The 1,091-nt window shown below is 51.3% G+C and overlaps 1 protein-coding gene across 1 annotated transcript in view; it reads left to right on the top strand.

Moving 5' to 3' along the window:
- The window catches only part of LOC119585275 (von Willebrand factor A domain-containing protein 7-like), a 14,144-nt gene that overhangs the window by 2,051 nt on the left and 11,002 nt on the right, over window positions 1–1,091 (top strand). Inside the window, exons 5-7 of the mRNA XM_037933949.1 lie at window positions 143–282; window positions 423–636; window positions 800–915. Of these exons, the coding sequence (XP_037789877.1) occupies window positions 143–282; window positions 423–636; window positions 800–915 (470 nt within the window). The remainder of the gene's footprint in view (window positions 1–142; window positions 283–422; window positions 637–799; window positions 916–1,091) is intronic.

The following is a 1,091-nucleotide window of genomic DNA, read 5'->3' as shown; positions in this document are numbered from 1 at the left end:
CGTCGCGATTTATTGTTCCTTTCTGACTATTTCATCCCATATCTTTACACACATCCCTCCATTCTGCCTCTCTGTTCAACACAACAGAACTTATTAGTTTATGACTGATAACGTAAATGACAGCAACGTATCATCGACACAGGAGGCAAGTGCAGCCACGGCGGAGTTCTGGACGTCAGCTCCTCGGCTGCTGCTGAAGGAGGAATCAACAAGGACACGGCCTCGCCCTGCTTCTCGCCCCACTACCACTTGCACGAGCAGGCGGCGGAGCTGGCGGTGCAGGTAGGATAAGCTGGAGAATGGCTGTGGATGATGTATTGAGGTGAAGGACGTATCTCTTTCTATAACGCGTGTAGAGAGGAGAAAGTAAGGTTTGCCAAGAATAAGGTCTGTCTCATACTGTTCTCTCTCGACGTCCTTAGGCCACAGTTCATTACCTGAATGTTCTGCTGGACGCTATTGGCAACGACAAGTACCGACGCTTGTTCGACTTGTACCACGGATCTGCCCTGTCTATCGCGATCGACACTACGGGCTCCATGTCAGACGACATCGCAGCGGTCAAGGAGCAGGTGCAGCAGATCGTCGACAGCACTTCCGCCGAACTTTTCATCCTATCGCCCTTCCACGACCCAGGTGCGTCCGTGGCTCGCCCCCCAAATGACTCTCCGTCCCCGTTCAGTTCCGGCATTTGCTCGGCTTCAATCAGGGGCAAATATAGTCGAAATAACCAATTTTCTCTTCATCTTCTTTATCACCAAACTCTCTCTCTTCCTTGTCTTGGTTCGACGCGACGCAGAGGTGGGACCCGGACTCAAGACGACCGACCCCCAGGAGTTCATGGACGCCGTCAACGCCCTTCATGCCGGCGGCGGCTGCTGTGGCCTCGAGGAGAAGTTCTGGGGCGGCCTGCAGGTGCGTGTCTCTGCGACTGAGTAAAGGACCGAGTTCTCTTCTCACTGAGTGTTTACTCGGGTCAAGGGTTATCATCCATATGCATTTCATAAAAAAAAGTAATTTCAATTTTCGAAGGGATGTCATTTAGTAATGCCGATGAATCATAACAGGAGAGAGAGAAAAATGCATCTTGT

Source organism: Penaeus monodon, chromosome 19, assembly GCF_015228065.2.
Source record: "Penaeus monodon isolate SGIC_2016 chromosome 19, NSTDA_Pmon_1, whole genome shotgun sequence".
Lineage (NCBI taxonomy): Eukaryota > Metazoa > Arthropoda > Malacostraca > Decapoda > Penaeidae > Penaeus > Penaeus monodon.
Note: the sequence above shows the minus strand (reverse complement) of the source record. Positions and strands in the feature narration are given on the sequence as shown.